At 41.3% G+C, this 18,530-nt stretch overlaps 1 protein-coding gene across 2 annotated transcripts in view; it reads left to right on the top strand.

Moving 5' to 3' along the window:
* The window catches only part of VEPH1 (ventricular zone expressed PH domain containing 1), a 133,511-nt gene that overhangs the window by 49,311 nt on the left and 65,670 nt on the right, over positions 1–18,530 (top strand). For both annotated transcript variants that reach the window (XM_024192677.1, XM_024192676.1), the window contains exon 6: positions 1,692–1,912. In XM_024192677.1, coding sequence (XP_024048445.1) covers positions 1,692–1,912 — 221 coding nt within the window. The remainder of the gene's footprint in view (positions 1–1,691; positions 1,913–18,530) is intronic.

Raw genomic sequence — 18,530 nt, 5'->3', positions numbered from 1 at the left:
TACACCAACTGAGTTTCTTGCCTGGAGTCTGTTTCATTGAATCTGGCTAGTACTGCTGCAATTTGTGGTTCCTGTGCACTTTTCTCAATACTTGTTCCTCTAATGTTTTGATGAATGTGGAGTTTGAATGTATTACAGTCAATGGAGCTATCCTAACAAAACAGAGAAACCTTGGAACATCTCATGGAGATATACTTTAGGATCTGATATAAATAGATACACACACACACACTTTCAGATACTATATATATACTATATTATATATATATATACACACTATATATAGGAGATCCTAACATATATTTCTAGAAGAACAACATTTATATATGTAGTTTTTATTACACTTGGAGATATTACCAATTGCAAGGAGGAAATCCCAGCGTATCTTCGAGAGAAAACTATAATATCTGCATTACCCGAGGAATTATATTAGGATCTGCGACAGTGTCTATAGTATTAACTTATATGGATCATGATCCTGCTCCCTCTGAATTGAATGCCCAAACTCACACTGGCTCATTGGAAGCAAGAGCAGGCGCAAGATGATAGCAGTGTTTGATAGAAGAGTGTCTACTCATTGACGGTACACATACAGGGTGAGACTGGTTAGTTTAGACACCGCTAAAGTGTACAAATGCAATAGCCCCGATCAGCTCTGAGCCCAGTAAAATTAGATGGGAGACACTTTAATAATCCTTTAAAAAAACAGACATTCACATGGAAAAACTTTAAGGAAATGCATAACTAAAGTGATAATGCTCTTTATGCTGTTCAGCTGCTGGTTGCACTTATACAATCATTTTAAATGTTGTTCTACAGTTATGCAAATGAACTACGAGCTGTTTAACTGCATATAGGGCCTTTTCACCTAAATTGTGCATTTCCTTAAAGGGGGGGGGAGGGATAGCTCAGTGGTTTGAGCATTGGCCTCCTAAACCCAGGGTTGTGAGTTCAATCTTTGAGAGGGGCCACTTAGGGATGTGGGGCAAAAATCAGTCCTTGGTCCTGCTAGCAAAGGCAGGGGGCTGAACTCAATGATATCTCCATTTATTTATAAAGTTATTTATGGGAAGATTTTCTAAGTGAATGTCTGTTTTGGCCCTGATCCTCTAAAGCCCTTTACAGCACTCTGGTAGCGTAAAGGGGCCTTAAAGTAGGTATCAATCTTTTATGCTGCCAGAGGGGCTTTAGTGTAAATGAGAACCAGGCCCATCATGAGAAATAATTCCTGCCCTGAAGATGTTACAGCATAACGAACAACAGGTGGGAGGGGAAACACAGGAGAGAAAGGTAAACAGATTTTCCCAAGTTCACACAGCAGACCAGTGGCAAAGTCAGCAATAGAGCCCACGTCTCCTGATTCCTATTCCGGTGCCCTACCCTCTGGGCCAGGCTGCCACTCTGAAGTCAATGCCTTCAGGAATTTGTCCTTCAAGTCTCTCTCTACAGCTGTAAATTGTAGGTCAGGTGTATTGGTGTCAGGCCAGCATAGATAATATAGAATAAAATGAACTGTACGTAAAAATAATGTCACCAATTGATGCAATTGTTCTTTTCTCAGTAATCCAGGAAACAACCACTTGCACGTTGCCTTTGTGCTTTTCTCAGTAGCATACACACAGTCGGCTTTAGTTTTAAACAAATATTAAAGGCATTCATTTTAAAATGATTTATCTTCTCTTAATGGATAGGAGAGAGCCAGGATGTGTCTGATCTATTTGGTAAATCAGCTGGCCAACATGGAGCACTCGTTTCACCATATCCTTCTGCTGGAGATTAAGAACATCACCGACACCTTCTCAAATATTCTGGGCAACCAGAGCAGAGATATCTACCGTATGAGTAACAGTTTCACTGCCATAGCCAAGCTTCTTATCCGACAACTGGAAAACGACACCACATTAGGAAGCAGGTAAAACCAGTTTCTGTATTAATCTTATATCTGGATAAGTGGAGACATTTGTCATGGTGTGATGAGTGACAGGCGTATACAATTATGCTAAATGTACTCAATTAGTAATGAGCTAACATACAAGTACCTGCAGGGAACTTCAGTAAAATCAGTATATCAGATGTCTTCTACCGTCACTGTAGGCTGCCATCTCTAAACTGACTTTCAATCAATTTAATATCAAAATTGGATGCCATTTTAGAAGGCCTGCTCCAGTTCAAACAGGGCTTAATGGAGAAAGCACTTGGCAAAATTCTATAGCATGTGTTATGCAGGTGGTCCGACTAGATGATCAGAACGGTCCCTTCTGGCCTTAAAACCTATGACTCTAGGAAGGAGGGATAGTACCAGTATCTATTCTATTTTGCAGCCTCCAAAATACACCAATATGGTGAGAGGAGGATTGCCACCAGTCAGAAGGGCTGAAAAGCAGTTAAATGGTTAAAGGACTAAATAACAAATTACAGAGTAGGAGACATCAAGGCCTTTTAAAGGGTGGAATAATTTCACTAGGGAAGTGCTGGTCGCCCAGTCATTTGAGTCATTTATATTGGGTTGAGCAAAACACTGAAGAATATGAACAATCTGGAGTTGGCAAAGGTCTGGAGTAGATTTAGTAGGGCTTTCCCCACTTTACTTTGTGATTCCCAAATCAAACATGAAGAACCATGCAACCATACAGCAGTAGTGAGGAACATCAGAAAGTACAGAGGTAATCTCCGAGAGAGCTGGGAAACATCAGAGAGGAGAGTCAAGGGGGCATCTGGAAGGGTTAAGGGAATCCTAAAGACAAGTGTCAAGATTTTCAAAACAGTAGTCCAAAGATAGACTTCTAACTCCATATATAGGCACCAAAATAAGTTATCTTATTTTCAAAAGTGCTAAGCACCCTGCGGTTCCCAGTGAAGTCTCTGGTTGTACTGTGTGCTTAGGACTTTTTAAAATCAGGTCACTTATTAAGGTGGATTTAGGAGTCTAACTTTAGAAGTCCATTTTTGAAAATCCTGGCCAAAGGCATTATCTCTAATGGCAGAGGAATTACTACAAAGAATTTCACACTCCTACCACTTTGGGAGGAGTTATAGCTGGCAGTGATAAGGGAAATGTGGTTTCAGAGTAGCAGCCGTGTTAGTCTGTATCCGCAAAAATAACAGGAGTACTTGTGGCACCTTAGAGACTAACAAATTTATTAGAGCATAAGCTTTCGTGGGCTACAACCCACTTCTTCGGATGCATATAGAGTGAAATATATTGAGGAGATATATATACACACATACAGAGAGCATGAACAGGTGGGAGTTGTCTTACCAACTCTGAGAGGCCAATTAAGTAAGAGAAAAAAAACTTTTGAAGTGATAATCAAGATAGCCCAGTACAGACAGTTTGATAAGAAGCAAGTGTGAGAATACTTACAAGGGGAGATAGATTCAATGTTTGTAATGGCTCAGCCATTCCCAATCCCTATTTAGCCCTGAGTTGATTGTGTCTAGTTTGCATATCAATTCCAGCTCAGCAGTCTCTCGTTGGAGTCTGTTTTTGAAGTTTTTCTGTTTTAAGATAGCCACCCGCAGGTCTGTCAAAGAATGGCCAGACAGGTTAAAGTGTTCTCCCACTGGTTTTTGAGTATTATGATTCCTGATGTCAGATTTGTGTCCATTAATTCTTTTGCGTAGAGACTGTCCGGTTTGGCCAATGTACATGGCAGAGGGGCATTGCTGGCACATGATGGCATATATCACATTGGTAGATGTGCAGGTGAACGAGCCCCTGATGGTATGGCTGATGTGATTAGGCCCTATGATGGTGTCACTTGAATAGATATGTGGACAGAGTTGGCATCGGGCTTTGTTACAAGGATAGGTTCCTGGGTCAGTGTTTTTGTTCAGTGATGTGTGGTTGCTGGTGAGTATTTGCTTTAGGTTGGGGGGTTGTCTGTAAGCGAGGACAGGTCTGTCTCCCAAGATCTGTGAGAATAAAGGATCATCTTTCAGGATAGGTTGTAGATCTCTGATGATGCGCTGGAGAGGTTTTAGTTGGGGGCTGAAGGTGACAGCTAGTGGTGTTCTGTTATTTTCTTTGTTGGCCCTGTCTTGTAGGAGGTGACTTCTGGGTACTCGTCTGGCTCTGTCAATCTGTTTTTTCACTTCAGCAGGTGGGTATTGTAGTTTTAAGAATGCTTGATAGAGATCTTGTAGGTGCTTGTCTCTATCTGAGGGATTGGAGCAAATATGGTTATATCTTAGAGCTTGGCTGTAGACAATGGATCGTGTGGTGTGTCCTGGATGGAAGCTGGAGGCATGTAGGTAAGTGTAGCGGTCAGTAGGTTTCCGGTACAGGGTGGTATTTATGTGACCATCGCTTATTAGCACAGTAGTGTCCAGGAAATGGACCGCTTGTGTGGATTGATCTAGGCTGAGGTTGATGGTGGGATGGAAATTATTGAAATCATGGTGGAATTCCTCAAGGGCTTCTTTTCCATGGGTCCAGATGATGAAGATGTCATCAATGTAGCGCAAGTAGAGTAGGGGCGTTAGGGGACGAGAGCTAAGGAAGCGTTGTTCTAAGTCAGCCATAAAAATGTTGGCATACTGTGGGGCCATGCGGGTACCCATAGCAGTGCCGCTGACTTGAAGGTATATATTGTCCCCAAATGTGAAATAGTTGTGGGTGAGGACAAAGTCACAGAGTTCAGCCACCAGGTTAGCTGTGACATTATCGGGGATACTGGAAATGTGGTGGCATTTAAGGGAGGAGGTAACAAAAATTCTTTTTAGGACCATTGCAGCAATACCAAATATTGATTCTGCTCATACACTTATACGTTGCCCAGTGTTTGGGGCACTCCTGTTTTCTAAGACATTTGTCCCTTCTCCTATCAGAAGTAACTTAATACACAGATTTTCAAGTATTTATTTTAACTTTTCATATCTCAAGAGGAGGCTTCACCATATCTTCCTCCAAATAACTCTTGTATTAGCTCAGTTGATGGAAGGCATTGCTCAGATTTTCAAATGTGGAGCAAAAATAATCCCAGTGATTTTCATTTGAAAGCTTGAAAAGCCTTTGCTTGCAATAAAATAAACAATATGGACCTGACTTCAGTGGAATTACCCCAGACTTGAATTTGTCGCTGTGCTTCTAAGTATGTGAATAGCTCCTCATGTAGGAACATCAAACATCAGAGAAAGGCATAAGGTTTGTATCAACACACATGAACTGGCCACTGGATTATTTCATTTCAAGAGCCTTATAGGTGTACAGAATGTTTGACAAACATGTAATATAATAGACAATATCCCTACCCATAGAAGCTTACAATCTAACTCAGGCAAATACAATATGCAGCTTACAAGATTAAATGCAGAAATAGGGATGGACAGCACCAAAGCAGAGATCAGTGTTGGAAAGTGTGTTTTAGGTGTGATTTGTAGGAGATTTGTAGCTAATCATATTACTTAGTGCACTGCTGGATACCAAGGTGCTGGGCTCAGTGTAATAATCTGAATAGAATAGCAAGAGGTTGCTTGGAACCTGAGAAGAGAAGGGTTGTTCCAGATTTCAGGAGCTATGTGGAAATGGTATGGTATCCAAGTCTGAGAGAAGAGACTAAGGTAGAAGGTTGAGAAGGACCTAGACAATGGAGTTACACTCATTGGGTGCTGTAATTTGATAATGCAAAAGTTTTAATGTCTTCTTCCTGAGAAACTAAGTTAACATTACCTGTAGCTGGATTTTTGGTGTGTAACTACCTTGGACTTGTCTACTGAAGTTTGCACTCCGAATATAGCGCCACGGATCGTAGTATCTCATACTAATATGGTCATCTCAGGAAACATCTCAGGATATGATAGAGGACTATAAAATCATGACTGGCATGGAGAAAGTGAATAAGGAAGTGTTATTTACTCCTTCACATAACACAAGACCCAGGGCTCACCCAATGAAATTAACAGGCAGCAGGTTTAAAACAAACAAATGAAGTAGTTCTTCCCACAACACACAGTCAATCTGTGGAACTCATGGCCGGGGATGTTTGTGAAGGCCAAAACTATAACAGGGTTCAAAAAAGAATTAGATAAGTTCATGGAGGATAGGTCCATCAATGGCTATTCGCTAAGCTGGATCAGGGATGCAACCCCATGCTCTGGTTGTTCCTAACCACTGACTGCCAGAAGCTGGAAGTGGACAATACGAGATGCATCACTCAATTGTTGCCCTGTTCTGTTCATTCCCTCTCAAGCACCTGGTATTTGCCACTGTCAGAAGACAGGATACTGGGCTAAATGGACCATTGGACTGACCCAGTGTGGCCATTCTTATGTTCTTTTTATTTCACTAAGAGTATATTTTACATAATTTGATGCATCCAGCATTTTTTTTAAATGGCCCAGTGACTAGCTCTGCACAGTTGGATTGTTTTACATGGATATGTCCAGCTTTTAAAACAATAAACCAGCTAAACATCTTCTGTTCGGTTGTTGCTCACAGACTGAGAGCAGTGCTCCCCATTTCATATACTTTGATGAAAGGGACACTAGGAAGGATTTAAAGCACAAAACATGACCTACGTCCCTCACCTTTCCATCATAGAGAAATCAAATCAGAAACAACTATTGCTAGTTTTTTCTAGGCAATAGCAGTAACTCCATTCCCAGAGCTCGGCTGAAATCAGTCAGGGAGGCTGATGTGTGCCATCTTAGCTTCCCTGGTCACTGGTGAGGGGGTGGGGCGACTCCATAACCCTTCCCTCATTCCTCCTCACCCTTTCTTAGGGCAGGTCTACACTACCTGCCTGAATCGGCGGGTAGAAATCAATCTCTCGGGGATCGAATTATCGCGTCTCGTCAGGACGCGAAAATCGATCCCCGAATCAATGCTTCTACTCCACCAGCAGAGGTAGGAGTAAGCGCCATCGACGGGGGGAGCCGCGGAGGTCGATTTGCCGCCGTCCTCACAGCGGGGTAAATTAGCTCCGATACGTCGAATTCAGCTATGCTATTCGCGTAGCTGAATTTGCGTATCTTAAATCGCCCCCCGCCCCGTAGTGAGGACATAGCCATAGGGAGAGTAGCTAACAAGATCACCCGATTGATCTTGTTAGCTACATCTCTGTTAATAAATACATCTCTATTGCTGTTAGCCCTTGCCTCACAGCCTTGCTTCAGAGAGCACGTGATGGGATCAACCCGTGCATCATATGAAGAGCTGATGTAAAGAGCGCCACAAAGGAAGATATTTGCAGTGACACCAACAAGTTTGATCTGTCCTACAAAACACAGAAACTATGCTACATATTCACGAATGCCTTCTATTGGCACCTTAGCTAGTAACTCTTCACTTCTGTACCGACATAAAGTTCTCTCATAACATCTCCCATCTTATCACGCAACTGGCTGACAAAATGAGGCCCTCGCAGGGCTAGTCACAATCTAGCTCAAAAGTGTGTCTCTTTCACCAACAGAAGTTGGTCCAGTAAAAGCTATTAGCTCCCTATGACCTTTTGGGGTGCAATCCACACCAGAGAGGGGCTGTGTCACCCCTGCCCTGAACCTTGGGTGCCTTACAATGCCTTGCTGCTGTAGCTCCCACCTGGGCTGCTTACAAACAGCCTTCCATTACACTCTGAGTGTCTGTGTATAGCTGTAGCCTGCCAGCATGCTCCAGTCACACTCTGGCTTCTACCAACCTCGGTTACCACATGCAGGGTAACCCCAACACACTCCCAGACACGGATTTTCCCTCCAGAAATGTGTATTCTGTATTACGCTGTCCAACCCTCTCCTGGACAGTTCAGATAACAAAGGTCCATTGTCCCTGTAAGGGAATAATTTACAACAACTTGCCATCTTAAATGGAGTTACTCACGCAGTTCACAACACTGGATTAATTTTGATTAAGGAACAAAAAAAGGTTTATTTAACTACAAAGAAATAGGTTTTAAGTGAGTACAAGTATTAAGGCATTAAAATCAGAAATGGTTATAAGAAAAATAAAGATAAAATGCTTCCTACTCTAAAACTTTACAAACTAAGCTTGGTTTAAGGTAAAATTCTTACCATATGCTTCCAAAAGCATTACTGACCAATCTTCCGGTCAGGTTCCCTCCCAAAGTTAAAGAACTGGATTTTTTTGTCTTCTTGGGTTTAAACGGGACAAACATAGCTACAGTAACACTACAAAAAGCACTAGGGGGCAGACCTGACTGCTAGGAGGTCTCAAGCCTCCAGAACACGGGGGGGAGCTGCCCCAGCAGGTTCTGAAGTCTGTGCTCTGGGTCCCCTCAACTTCATGTGCAATCCTCAAAACCTGCTCATCACCTCTTCTGATTTTAAGGGATCTCACTCCTGACATCTAGGGGTGAAATCCTGCCTCCACTGAAATCAATGGGGGTTTTGCCAATGACTTCAATGGAGCCAGGATTTCACCCCTAGATCCTAAGTCTGTTCTTTGGGTCCCCCAAACCTAGAACACAGTAATGAATAACCGTTAGTGCTCTGTTTCTTCATGACCTGCTGACTGGAATCCTCCAGGGACAGGGCAGGGTGAATGTGGCACAGACCCTTTAAATCCAGCCAGTCTCCGAAGCCAGTTGGCCTTATTTTCACTATGCTCTGGTTCTGGCTCAGAGAGCAGCCTTTGAAGCCAGCTGACTTTGGAGAACCTGGAGCAGGGCCTGTGAAGCCTGCTGGTTAGCTATGGAGAAGTTGCTTATAGCTTCTTATTGATCCACGGGGGTTGGGGAACCCGGAACACTGTGAAGAGGGACAGTGCAATCCCAGGTAACCTGGGGCCAGAGGCACAGACATGGCACACAGCTCTGTGTCTTAGCCCTGCCCTCATTCGAAGAGGTGGTGGCAGGGGAGCTCTCTTCTCTCCAAACAGACTGAGAGAGTGGTGTGGGGGCCCTCTTTCCCCCCCCCCCACACACACACACCAGGAGTGGCAACAGAAGTTCATTCTTTTCCCTAAAGAGATGGTGGTGGCAACAAGGGGTTCTTCTAGTATTTACCCCAGCAGTTTAGCTATATCTGCTTGGGTTTTGGGGCCCCTTGACTTCCTGCCCCACAGAGCCCTCTGCTTGCGTGGTGTTGTTAGGGTACCCCAGAGTAGTGGGTCTTAGAGTAAATATCCCATTGAGATGCATGGGGCAGTTAACACCTCTTAGAGCAATTGTTTCAGACTGAGGCAGACATCACTGTATTTGTGACACTTGCATTACATTTTCAAGTTGTCCTTAGTAATCATAAAGACTACATTTAAAAAAAAAAAAAGAAAGCTGAGTGTCTGATGTAATCACATGACTCCAGGAGCTGGGGCTCTAGGCGCAAATCTTAAGTGCCTATGCTTTAATCTGGCCCTGCCAGGGAATGTAACCAAGCTTCATTTAACCAGAAGTTCAGGTTAAAAGTGAGGTAGTATGTTTTATCAACTGAGTTTAGTCCAAAAGATAACCAGAAAAGCCTACAGGAACAGTTACTGAAATAGCCCCTTTCCCCGCAAGTTAATATTTGCCAAATGGACAAAATAAATAGGGAGAAAAGTATTTTCAAATGTCTAAATAAGTTTTTCTAACCCTCCACCAGCACCACCAACCTCTTTCTAATGCACCTCGTAACAAAGTACTTTGAGTGTTCCAGTATTTGTCCCACAGTGGATAGTTCAAATGATATTTAGTGTAGTTTACAGCGAAGATACACTAGTTGCTATTTTACTAAGAGCTGTATAAATACCATTATGTGGTATGTGACAGGTCAAGAGGACACAAAGGGAAACTACTTCTATGATAAAATTCAACACAGATGTCATCAAGCTCATAAATGTGAGGAATGGCCTTGGAGGCATGATAATGAGTGGAAGCCAAAATGTTGGGGTCATTCAAGAAACAATTAATTGACATTCTGGAGAGAGTTAAATAGTAAAAAAGAGAGGAATCCCGTGGAACTGAATCATTTTTAAGGAAAGCTGTGAGAAATTTATACAACTCACCTGGTGAGAAAGTGCTTGGTCAAAAAATAGATCTGAGGCCCAGATTTGTAAAGGTATTTAGGGATTGCTGCTGTGCTCAGTGTTGCAATGCCTAACTGATTGAGGATCCTAAAACTCATTTTCAAAAGTGATTTAGGCACTTAGGAGTCTAAATCTCATTGACATTGATGGGATGTAGGCTCCTAAGTGCCTAAATCGCTTTTGAAAATGAGTTTTAGGATCCTCAGGCATTGCAGTGCTGAGTTTAGCAACTCCTAAACACCTTTAAAAGTCTTGGCGCTCGCTCTTGTAAAGGGTTTATTAAAGTCACCGGAGAATATAATTGGGAATAAAAAATAAGTCCATGTGAGATAACATGCACGTGTTGGAAACTAGTCCAAGAGTAACTAAAGGGGAATGATAATGCCAGTTGTCATTTGTATTATGATGAAGCAGTAGAAGGAGGGGAGGCTTCATAAACGATCTGATAGCAGAGTTTAATAATTATTGATATAGACCATGCTTGTTCACTTGATATGTTAGTAATACCAGGAAGGCTCAAAGGTATTCTACCCACTGAAATGTTATGATATCCCTACTCTACTCTACTCCCATGTCTGGTACAACTGGTTGAAAAGCAGGAGACATTTTTCATTAAAATTTCAATGAAATATTTTCCAATCTTTTCCCACAAAATTCTAAATGGAAAGAACTCACTTTGCTGAGGGGAAGAAACCCCTGGGGAGAGGATGCGAGAGAGAGCGTGAGAGAGACATATATTGGTTTTCTAATATTTGCTTGTGTATGTGAGTTTGCAGGGCCGGCTCCAGGGTTTTTGCCGCCCCAAGCAGCGGAGGGGAAAAAAAAAAAGCCGCGATCGGCGGCAGCTCCACCACGCCACTTTCTTCTTCAGCGGCAATTCGGCGGCAGATCCTTCCCTCCGAGAGGGACCGAGGGACCCGCCACCGGATTGCGGCCGAAAAGCCCGACGTGCCGCCCCTTCCCCTTGGCCGCCCCAAGCACCTGCTTGCTGAGCTGGTGCCTGGAGCCGGCCCTGTGTGTTTGACCCTCACCAGAGCATATAAACAATTGAAAAAACAAAGTTTTAACATTTCAAAAGTGACCATTTGGACTCAGGGACAAATACTATTTTACACCAATGCAAATCCAGGGCAAATCACGAAGTTGTCATAGGGCTGCAGTGGAGTTGCTCAGGATTTAATCCTTCTCAATTTAGGGCAGAATTTGACCTTCAGTCCACAATGTAGAGAATAAATAACAATAAAGGAATAGGATAATAAAGAAATAAAAGGCTAATAAACAATCAGGCTGCACTGTGTAAATGCTCAGCGAGGGCCTCATTTTAGAATAAAAGAACTTCTATTTCTGAAAGTATGTAAACAACTAGCTCCTTGACTGCATGCACACTCAATCACAATTAGCTGTCCCAGGGATTGGTCCACTTTCCATTGAAGTCCCCTTGACTTCACTGGGCTGTGGATCAGGCCGTAAACGTTGCCATATGCACCTGCAGTTCTTTGTGCTATGCCTTACACAATTGTAGGTGTCAAATTAGAGGCTGAGTTGACACCCCTTTAAAAACATAGCTGTAAGAGATCATAGAATAAAACAAAGATCTTAATCGAATGCAGAACTTTAAAAATCTTATGTTATTCCCTGGTTTTATATTTCAGAGGCTTAGCCAAGGACAACATCAGATAGATGAGGGGCAAGACAAAACGTAGACCAAAAATTAGGAACGGAGTTAAAGTACTTTACACAGTATAACTCCACTGACTTCATTGGATTTACCATTGATTTGTACTAGTGTAAGTGAGATCAGAATCAGGCCCTGAACATGGAAATATGCCCAGTAGCTCCAGAGCTACTGTAACTACTTAATTGCAGAAAGCTTTTCTTAAACAAGAGTAACAATTCAGAGTATTTGTGCTGTGAAAGAAAAATAGGTTTTTCATCTATGTGCAATAACCCATTCCTTTCTATAAGGAAAAACTGATTTCTTCTAAGTAATTGTGGGCTTGGAATCATTTGACATGGGGAATTTTACATGCATTTGATGGAGAGTATCATTAAAATCATGTGATGGTCTATTAGCATTGCCACCTACTATCACAAAGAGGCAAGTCATTCACCCCTGAGATAACTTTTAAAAATGAATGTAGAATGTTAATGTCTGCTGATCCAACTTAGAAGTCTGTCGTGGTCAATTAAAAAAAAAAATACAGGATCTAATAAAGCTTCCCAACCACCATTCCTGGGAACAACAAAGTAAGCATGCAAGCCAGACTGCTCTTTGTTGTTTATTTTTATATAGTGGCTGGATGAAATTATTTCTTCTTTTTATAGGAAAAGCAAAGTCTGGCATATGGTGTCATTTACAATTCATATGCCTTTCATTTTCTCCTCCATTTATCCATCTTTAAAGCAACGTTTGTTATGGTGTAAAGGATTGTAGCTGTATTTAAGAAATTCATAGGATGATATGGGACTGTAGGGTGACATTGCTATCAGCTTTGGAAACAATATGGTTCACGAAGTTTGACTGGATAAAGCTCATGTTCTAGTGACAATAAAGTTTGATTCTAATAATTCTCCCATAGCAAGACATGCAGCAGCACTTACAGCAGGGCATCTCCATTGCTCACAGCTTGTTCAGAATTATTTGAGAAATCATTAACAGATTATGCCTGCCCAGTTACAGAATGTTTTTACATTAGCTATCTCTAAGGTGGAGTGATAGTAAGGTGACACTGTATTTTTGAAGCTTTTAAGGCTGTAGACCCTGACTCTATTCAATAACCTTGAGCATTGCTCTGATACTTACCTATGCTTACATACGACCTGTCTTTTAGAGATTCTACTACTGCATCTTAGTGCAGGAGGTGATTATGCCTTTGCTTGGTGAGCCTTGGTAGTAGAACCTGATCCTCCCATGTAACTGCAGCGGGAGCAGAGGTAGGCCATCATCGCGTGCTTTTGCAAATCCCACCCTTCGTGTGTTTTTAGAAAGGTATTTGGATTGTGCTGCATCACATTCTCAGCACCTGGTTGAGGAGGGTGTATAGAAATAAAAATATTATTCTTATGATCATCTGGTGACCTGTATAATATTTTGATACCTCACCATAGAGAGTTGAAAAGTAATTCAGTAATAAAGAATATGGTGCCACCAAAATCTTCCTGCAAACATGTTCTATATACTTCCTTGGATATTTCTACATCTCTTTTCTTCTGAAAACAGTCTGGGCCAAATTCAGCTCTGGGGTAAGTGGGGCCAACTCCAGCAGTGTCAATAATGTATTCAATAATTTTGCCACGATTTTACACAATTGTTAATTTTATTGTTGTTTGACTGGAGGAGCCAGAAGAACAGCCTGCCTGTCTTCCAGCCATGCACAGTATGTAGGCTCAGTGAAGTATTTCATGTTGGTTACATCTTTCCTACTTGTTAAGAATGGCTTCATGTCAAAAGGTCACATTGTTACTGCAGTGAGCCTGGGCTTACAGAAGAGAGATAATGAAGCCTGCCCCCCCAAGGATATCCCAAGAGATGAGTATTTTGTTTTGTCCATTAAGACTAGTACCAACTATCCTGAAAGTCCCAGGAGCCTGGTATTGGCAGGCTAGTTGAGTTTGAGCCAAGCTATTGATTTGTGGACTTCTGAGTTATAATGAACCATGTTTTTAAGAAAGTCATTATTGGTTTACATCTGACAAATAGAACCAAATGTTTCCCTGAAAGAAACACTGTGATAACATTTCCTTTGAGAGCATGATCCAATGTCTATTCAAGCCAATGGAAAGACTCCCATTGAGTTCAGTGGGCTATGGATTATGTCCCAAGTGGGGAGGGGTGAAAACAAACCAAATGCAGTTTACTCAGAGTCTGCTCTTATTTCAGAATTCTGTAGAGCCTTGTTAGTTCACATTCCTCTAATCCACAAACCTGATCGCTCCATCAAATACCACTCCAAAATCCCAATGTACAGGGGGTTTGCTATATATAATTTTATTAGCACATAGTTGACATGGTAATGGGCATACCATTGATACATATATTAGAGAGATAACAGTAGGTGAGATTAAGTCTTCTCCTACATCTCTGCAAAGATTTGATAGCCAAATCTCTAGTGAGGTTCCTTATTGCTAAGACTTCATTACTTTTACAAAATGGTCTCCAGAACATTTATTACTATATCAGGAGCTATTGCCTACATAAAAAAACTAAACTGCCTATATCAAAACAAATGAAAAATTACATTTTGTGATGCAGTTTCCTTGGTTGCTTCTGTTAAATATGTTTGTTTTCATAAGCAATAATTTGCAATATTTGGAAATTCTCAATAGGCCTTCCAGTCATGAATGTGAATTAGCAAGATTCTGCTATATTTGGCAACATTGCATTTTAACTCTCATCTGTGACATTCCATAAACCTAGCTGTTTTGCATTTAATAATTTATCCACTTAGACACTCATTTAAAAAAAAAGAATAAAGAGGTCATCAAAAAAATTCAAATTATGATATAATGTTTAAACGTGTGAATAGAGTTAAAAATACTGACACTCCCCTCTTTAACCCTGTGGGAGGGTTCTGATTGTTATTAAGAAATCTATAAATATTACACATAAGAGGCTAAAGTATGGCATAGGTATGTTTTGACCCTGTAAAATGTGGTAACTCATCCCTCTGTGAATTACGGTGCATACTGCCCCCATGATTTTGTTGTCTTGATAATTTTGTAGCCCTGTTGGCAGCCTCGCACCAAAAGAGAAGGTGGGAAACTTGGCTATAACAAAATAACAGCAAGGGCACATACCGACTGTTCACATGATACACCTAATAGTATTCCAGAATAGTAGTAAGCGACAAAGAGTCCTGTGGCACCTTATAGACTAACAGACATATTGGAGCATAAGCTTTCATGGGTGAATACCCACTTCGTTGGCTGCATCAGAATAGTAGTAATATCCATATCTTTGAAGAGGGACGACATAGTAATGGTTTAGCTGTACCACTCTGTTCATTAAGGGTGAAATTCACCTCCTGCACCCAGAACTGTTCAGAGGAGACACTCCCCCTCATACACTCTCTCTCTAGGACTGCTATGACCTCCCCTTCCCCCCGAGCATCAGGCTTTGGGGAGGAAAACTGCAGAGATGAGCCAGCCACAGACTCCAGCTGGTAGGAACAGGAGTGGTCAAGGAAAGGAGCACTGGGCATTCAGAGAACTTCCTATTAGTGTTGACTGAACATTCTTCATCCTGTGCTGATGGGCTGTTTGCTCCAACCCACCTCCTTCCCTCATGGTCTTTTGACCTCTGCTTCACTGCACACCTGTCTGTTTTACCCTCTTCTCCCCTGCCCTGACCCCTTCACCTCCCTTTCCTTCCTTTTTCAGCTTATCCCCACCTAAGAAAGAACACACACACACACACACACACACACACACACACACACAGAGAGAACAATGGAACTAACATACCACTTGCTGCCATCGCACAGTTCACTTTGCTCATGTGGTCTACCCCTTCCCTCATTCTATGTCTGACTGGTCTATTCAGATTGTAACCTCTTCAGGGCAAGGACCATCTACTACTCTGGGTTTGTACAATGGGCCCCCATTCTTGGTTGGCCCTTAGACACTGCTGTAGTAAACATGATTAATAATAATAAATTCAGTTCCCTCACTGCTGCATAAAAACAAAGCTCAAAATGTTCAAACTACAGTGGCTGAAGGGATGCACCTAATTCCATATTTTGGCTTTTGTAAAAAGTGGCCTGATATTCAGAGGTTCTGTGCACCCTCGGCTCTTATCGCAGGCAATGAGAGCTGCGGGTGAACAGTATATTTGAAGATCAGGCTTCAAGGCACTTAGATCTTCAGTATGGATCTAAGTGCCTAGCACTGAGGTTTGAAAATTTTGGTCTAAGAAATCAGACTTTAGGCAAGTATCCCCTGTTTGGGTGAATGAAATCCTTCTCCACGGCGGCGGCCCATCCATATAGGCGAACGAGGCGGTCTCCTAGGGTGCCTGCTTAAATGGGGCACCAAATTCGAGGAAAAAAATCAAATAAAAAAAAATGAAGATGTCATTATTTCAATTCCCATGTGCGTACAGAGGGAATATGAATTATAATTCATTTCTCTACATTTCTGAGAATGTATTAATATGTCAACTCTTTTATTTACAGCAAAAATAAATAATATTTTAGCGAATTTTCTTTCCAATTTGCGACGTAGGGTCAAGATGACCCACTCTGCCATTTTGATAAGCAATAACTCAGCCACAATGAAACACATCCACCAGCGGCAAGAGCTGCAATGCTAGTGATGCCTAACTCAAATATACATCAAGGTTGCATAGCCGGAAATTCATGTAGAGTGGAGATATCATGCGTTGATACATGTCAAACGGTCATTTTAACACATGTCGCAGGTAGATGGTTAAGAATCGAGCGAATATTGTGGAAAATTGTGTTTCTTGGTGCCAAAGAATAAAGAATAACATCTTTCAGCATTATAAATCCAAAATGTGAGTATCTTTAAGCGTTATTAAACCTTAGCGTTATTATCGGGGCTGTATAATTATTAACTTTTCTTTGTTATAACTGGTTCACATGTAATAAATAAGGTCCATAAAAGAAAAGTAACAGTGTTAACGCTTAATAGACTACAAAAGTGATGATGTCACACTCCAAGCGGGTAACCGTGAGGAAGGGGATTATTTCCAAACAACTGGTGTCGGGTTATAACATCGAAAAAGGTCATTTTGTTTCCATGTAAACGCTGTAACTAACTGTTTTAATAGGTAAGTGAGTGTATGTTACTAATCATTGAGCCTTTAAGCAGTGAAAAGATGTGTTGGGATGGCTGCAATGTGGTTTAAATCGCCAACCATGTGGTGGGTGTGTCAGCCATCCATAACGCTATAATGCTTGCAGTCGGGAGCACAGTTAGTACATAACAATATTCAAATGTCCCATGGCAGAAAGAGGAAAAAGAAAAGCCTCAGGAGCTGAGTATCATAAACAAAAGGCTGAGAAGGAAAAGGACCAAGCGAAACAGCAGGGATCCTTCCTGAAATATCTTCTCTTAAAATGAAAAATTATATCCTCCGGGTAATGGAATCTCTTTAAAATTTGTTGAATACCTCGCTTTGTTTGATCCAGTCATGAAGAAGCATCTACGTAAAATAACTGATCATGAAACACAGGTTCATTACTTAGGAAAAAATATGCAGAATGAATTGATTCAAATCCTAGCAAATGCCATTAAAAAGAAAATTGTAGAAGCTGCCCATTTTGCAAAATACTTTTCAATAATACTGGACTGTACACCAGATGTGAGTCATGTTGAACAAATGACGATGATCATTCATTTTGTGGATATGGAAAAGTCTGCATATGAAGAGAATGTTGAAGTGCTCATAAAGGAACATTTTTTGGGTTTCGTACCACTGAAGGAGATGACTGGAGCATTTATGACTGAAACTATTCTACAAGAGCTTGAAACAATGTCATTATCTATTGAAAACTTACATGGCAACGGCTATGATAATTGGAGTAATATGAAGGGTAAAGACAATGGTATGCAAAGGAGAAGGATGGAAATCAATCCTAGGGCCTTTTTCGTTCCTTGCAGTGCGCATTCTCTGAATTTGGTTGTCAATGATGCTGCTAGATGCTGTTTGGAGGCAAGCAGTTTCTTTGACCCGGTACAACGTGTTTACGTGTTTTTCTCAGGCTCAACACGCCGTTGGGAGATTCTGACTCGCCGTGTGAATTCTCTAACTGTGAAACTAGTTATGCTGATGCTTTGAAGCCTCTTTACTATGAACTTGGAAACATTTATGATGCCCTAATTGAAATTTCTGATGATACTACCTTTACTGGATCATCTGGCAATATGGCACATTCAGATGCAGAAGCTCTTGCAAATGGCCTTTCCAAATTCAAATTTGTGACTTCACTCATTTTAGGGTATAATATCCTTTTCGAGATTAACTTCACTAGTAAGCAGCTTCAGGAAAAGAACTTGAACATACATTCTGCTATTCAAAAACTGCAGCAATCTAAAAATATTCTGGAGGAATTCAGAAGTGATGAAGGGTTTGAAAGAATACTGGTAGATTCTCTCGAGCTTGCTGAAGAAATAGACTTTCCGACAGAATTTGAACCAGAGGCAGTTCGCATTCGGCAAAAGAAACAGCAGTTTTCATATGAAGGACGAGACACACGCATTCAAAACCCAAAACGAAGGTTCAAAGTGAATTTCTACTTCACAGTCCTTGATACTGCTAGTCACTCGGTTGACGAAAGATTTCAACAGATTCAGCAGCTAGAGTCAGTATTGGCTTTCTATATGATATCCACATCTTGCAAAAGAAAACAGCAAAACAGATAAGAGAATTTTGTTTAAAACTGGAGTCAGCACTGACTCATGAAAATTCAAAAGACATTGATGCTACAGATGTGTGTAGTGAGCTTCAGGCTTTTTCAAGACGACTTAAGAAACATTCCACTCCTGAAGAAGTACTGAAGTTTGTTTGTGAAAATAAACTCTCAGACAGTTTTCCAAACATTTTTATAGC

Source organism: Terrapene carolina, unplaced genomic scaffold (assembly GCF_002925995.2).
Source record: "Terrapene carolina triunguis isolate 2854851 unplaced genomic scaffold, T_m_triunguis-2.0 Scaffold88, whole genome shotgun sequence".
NCBI classification, from domain to species: Eukaryota; Metazoa; Chordata; order Testudines; family Emydidae; genus Terrapene; species Terrapene triunguis.
Note: the sequence above shows the minus strand (reverse complement) of the source record. Positions and strands in the feature narration are given on the sequence as shown.